At 32.6% G+C, this 4,433-nt stretch overlaps 1 protein-coding gene across 6 annotated transcripts in view; it reads left to right on the top strand.

Annotated features, from left to right (window-relative positions):
- The window catches only part of LOC106458124 (multiple PDZ domain protein-like), a 198,914-nt gene that overhangs the window by 173,058 nt on the left and 21,423 nt on the right, over nt 1-4,433 (top strand). For all 6 annotated transcript variants that reach the window (XM_022384257.1, XM_022384261.1, XM_022384258.1 and 3 more), the window contains 3 exons: nt 1,385-1,479; nt 1,859-1,928; nt 2,178-2,234. In XM_022384257.1, the coding sequence (XP_022239965.1) occupies nt 1,385-1,479; nt 1,859-1,928; nt 2,178-2,234 (222 nt within the window). The remainder of the gene's footprint in view (nt 1-1,384; nt 1,480-1,858; nt 1,929-2,177; nt 2,235-4,433) is intronic.

Consider the following 4,433-nt stretch of genomic DNA (forward strand, 5'->3'; position numbering starts at 1 on the left):
TCTTTTATATACCAGTCTACCCTCCATCTAGTAATTACTAGAGCATTCGCCAAGATACGGGATAGTTCTAGAAACGTGGCGTCACTGTAGTCTTGTGACTCGCTGACGCAACAATATATACTTATAAAGAGCAATAAATTCAGCAAACTTCAATGTTTATACACCATACGTATTTATAGGGAGTAGATATAGAAGTTTTATGATAAACTTTCAAGTTTTAGTTGTCATTGGTATATATATTTTTTAAATTGGTTTAGTAATTTATTTTCTGATGTTTCCTTTCTGTAGGGAAGTATAATTGGTCATTTGCAAGTTAAAATTATGTCCGATTCGACCTTGTAGAGAAAAGTTTAAATGTTGTGTGGCAGTCCAAGATATATATTTCTTTGTAGCAAATATTAGATTAGATATCACAATATTAAAAAACATTCAGATTGGATAATATTTTTTATTTATGATTTCTTTTCCTCTGAAATACCTGAGCTCAAGTTGTTGAACTGTACTTCAATTTAATAAAGATGACACAAAGGTAGAAGAGGTACATGTGTTATCTAGTGACAACATGTTACTATAATTTTTACATATTTGTATGTATCGTAGTTTCTGATATTTAGTAATATATGGGGAAAGTAATTTGGCTAAATTTATTCATATCTGATGTTTGATCAACTTAAACAATGTTATGATATTGAGTTAACATGATCTTTCATTTTAACAGTTACATATACATATATATACATGTGTCTTTGTAGAGAAAACTTTCTAAAAAATACAACTCTATTAATGAATATAAATACAGTAAAAACATTAAATGTATCCATCTGTGTGAACAACTAACAATCATTTAATGACTTTAGTAGAAGTTTTGATTATTTTTTTAAAATCATATATCAGATATGTTTTTTCTTACCAGAAAGCTATTTAACTTGCTTTTGTTTTAGCTACTAGTTCACAATGATTCAACTACTTTATAGCTTTCCTGATTATAACTGTTTAATAAGATTTCAGGTTGGAATCTTTAGTTCAGAACACCATTTGTCTAGAATGATTTAAAATTCTTCTCTAACATGTTTTATTTTTCACCATTAAATCATCATTGTTGCTAACTATGAACATCTTAGTTACAGTGTAATACCAAAGAAAAACTATTTTGTGTTATATAGGTATTCAAACCTCATGTCTTTGGTTTTATAGTTCATTACATGGTATTTGATCTTCACGAAAAGGCATATATTTTCAGGATTAACCCTGGAGAATAAACTACGTAAACTGTAGAGTATGCTAAAGAAAAGTTAGCTAAATTAGGTAATTACTAGAGAAATTTATTAGAAAAATACTTAAGTAACATGTTGAAAACAATTACAGTCAGTATTTTTCTCTTTAGGTCAATGGCTTAGTTATGCAAGGAAAATGTCACCTAAATGTTTCAGCAATCATCAAGAATCTATCAGAACCAGTGTATAAAATTATTTTGCTCAGGTATGACAGATGATGAATGAGAGCTTTTTTTCATATCTTCCAAGTTTGCATACTGATACATGATATTATATTGCTCATTAAAAGATCTGTATCAACTTCCACTGAAATGTGTTTAAAATAAATGGATTGAAATTTATACATTTGTTAAGCCATAGCTTATCATGATCTTCAACATAATTTATGAAAATATGTTAGAAGAAATTATATTAGCTCAGAATTTAAACTTATTGAATAATGTGGTTTTCAGAATTCCAAATAATATACTTTCATAGAAACATACTTATATGGTAAATAAAAGGAACAGTTGTTTAAAGTTATTATTTATCAAATGTTAATTTGACAACATTAAGAAATGGATTATTATGTATTCTGATTGCAGGAGAGAGAATGCAGTTGAAGAGATGGCAGTCAAGCCTCTAGTACATTATCCTGTTGACTTGGAGGAGGAGGTAATGTAATAAATACTTATGATAAGCTGTGTCTGTTGTACAGTTTTGCTTAAAAGTGTGAGTAAAATCTAGTTAATGAGTTTCATTTTCACTTTTCATATACATGTAAAACTGCTATAGAATGTTTTTTAGTTTGATACAAAACTATTAATCATTAATTTTGTTATTGATTTCCAAATATTTTAATGTAGTTTGTTATTTGGTTGAAAAAACAATAAATTATGCAAACCCATGTTTTTTCCCCCCCAGACACCTGAACAGCAATACTCCCAGTATCGAGGAGTCAGAGTAGTCACTGTTAAAAAGGTAAGTCAAGGAACTGTTTATGTTTATAACTGTTTAGTTATTAAACCAGTACAAGTGGGCTTTATTTTTGTCTGTGCACTTTTACTAATAATTTAAATTTTTTCTTGTATTTTACACTCAGGGACACTCAAATAGGTGAGTTTGAACTGGTATGTTCCTATTGCAAACTGGGGTCAGTTTTTTCAAAGGCTTAACTGTAAAACAGCAAAACTGTGGAAGTGTTTTGAGTCTTATTCTAGCTTCTATCTTTTATTAGAGACCTGTATGTGTTATTGGTATGGTTAAGAAAAGAAGTGCTAAAATGTTTTATGTGGATCTGTAATGCACCTAAAATGTTTTATGTAGATCTGTAATGCACCTAAAATGTTTTATGTAAATCTGTAATGCACCTAGTGGACTTTGTTTAAAAGCCTCCAGAAATGAAGAACAATGATAACAAGTTTACTTGGTATTTTAAAAATTAAAAATTCTTTATCCATTTATAATTATATTTTGTGGTATATGTGGAATTTTTCTAATATCTGTGGGATGTATAACAACATTTCCTAATATTTTGTGGTATAGGTGGAGCTTTTTCTAATATTTCTAATAAGTGTAACATTTGCATTTTGCATGAAAACACAAACAAGTGTATTATACTTGTACCTTAAAAGTGAATATCAAATTATTAAAAAAACTTCATATATTGGAAAAAATGTCACTTAAAGCATTTCAATGTCATGTTTAATAATGTTACGCCTCCAGTCGTTAATTGATTTTCCGTAACTTCGTTCCGACGAAACTTTAGCGACACAAGTCCTTATTTAATAAAACTGGTTTATTCTTTCCGAATATAACTTTACGATACACTTAATTTCAACAATCGCGCTAAAACAAATGCTATAACAACGAACGTGCTCAACTTCAATAATACTCTCTGACTGCAGATCAATTACTCACTGTCTACACACACATTCTTCCGTCACATTGTGACCATCTTTTATATACCAGACTACCCTATATCTAGTAAATGCTAGGGCATTCACCAAGGTACAGGATAGTTCTAGAAACGTGACGTGACACTAGTCATGTGACCTTGCTGACGCAACACTGCCCCTGCCTTAGTATTGTTCGTCCCGAACAATACCCACATACAGTAAACCAATAACAATTAAAAATACGTCCCATAAAATTAAGAGACTTTGTTGAATTGTAATTTTGTGTTTGTAATTCTGTACATTTAATTAAGTTAAACATTTCCTGATGAAGCAGATGAACCCCATATGAAGCAGAAACCAACAAGACGGAGACCAGTACGGAAGAAAACCTATCGTTGATAACAGTCACATCAGTGGTAGTAACTTCATCAAGAGCTTTTGAGTAGAGTTTCTTCTTCAATGTTGGCTTTTTCAGGTGACACGTCTTCAGCAGCGTCATTTGTTCTGTTGTTCACTTCGTTCAAACTGAAATGTCCTAGGCCGTGATAATGCCAAAGCCTGTTGGCATGCACCACTTTTGGCTTACCTCACCGACCACATTTTATCCGGAAAGTCACGTCTGAGAGACGATCCACTATGTCATATGGGCCTTCCCATGGAGAAGACAACTTAGGAGACTTCCCTTTGGTCTTCCTGGGATTATACAACCATACCTTGTCTCCAAGTACAAAGCTGACTTCAGTAGATCTCTTATCATAAGTTAACTTCATCGAATCAGCAGACGTTTTCAAGTTTGAACACACGTGATGGTAAATATCATCCATCCTTTCCGATAACAGTTTCACAAACTCTGACACATTCTCAGGCAACTCTTCATAAGGTGGGCATCTTGTTAACAGATCCACTGGACACCGAAGTTCCCGATCAAACATCAACTTTGCTGGAGTGTATCCAGTGGTTTCATGCTATGCTGTCCCATAGGCCATCAACAGTGGAGGGAGCAAGACATCCCAGTCATCTTGGCGGCTATTACAAAACTTTGCCAATTCCTGTCCCAGTGTCCAGTTGTACTTTTCTACCATCCCATCAGACTGTGGGTAAAGTGGCGTTGTCCTGGTCTTTCGGATGCCAAACTATTTGCAACATTCTTGGAACACAACTGATTCAAAGTTACGGCCTTGATCTGAATGCAGTTCATATGGCATACCAAATCTGAAGAAGAAATCACTAATAGCCGAAGCTACAGTTGTAGCTTCCTAATTTAGTATTGCATATGCCTCAG

The sequence above is a fragment of the Limulus polyphemus genome, unplaced genomic scaffold (assembly GCF_000517525.1).
Source record: "Limulus polyphemus unplaced genomic scaffold, Limulus_polyphemus-2.1.2 Scaffold418, whole genome shotgun sequence".
In the NCBI taxonomy this organism is placed as follows: domain Eukaryota; kingdom Metazoa; phylum Arthropoda; class Merostomata; order Xiphosura; family Limulidae; genus Limulus; species Limulus polyphemus.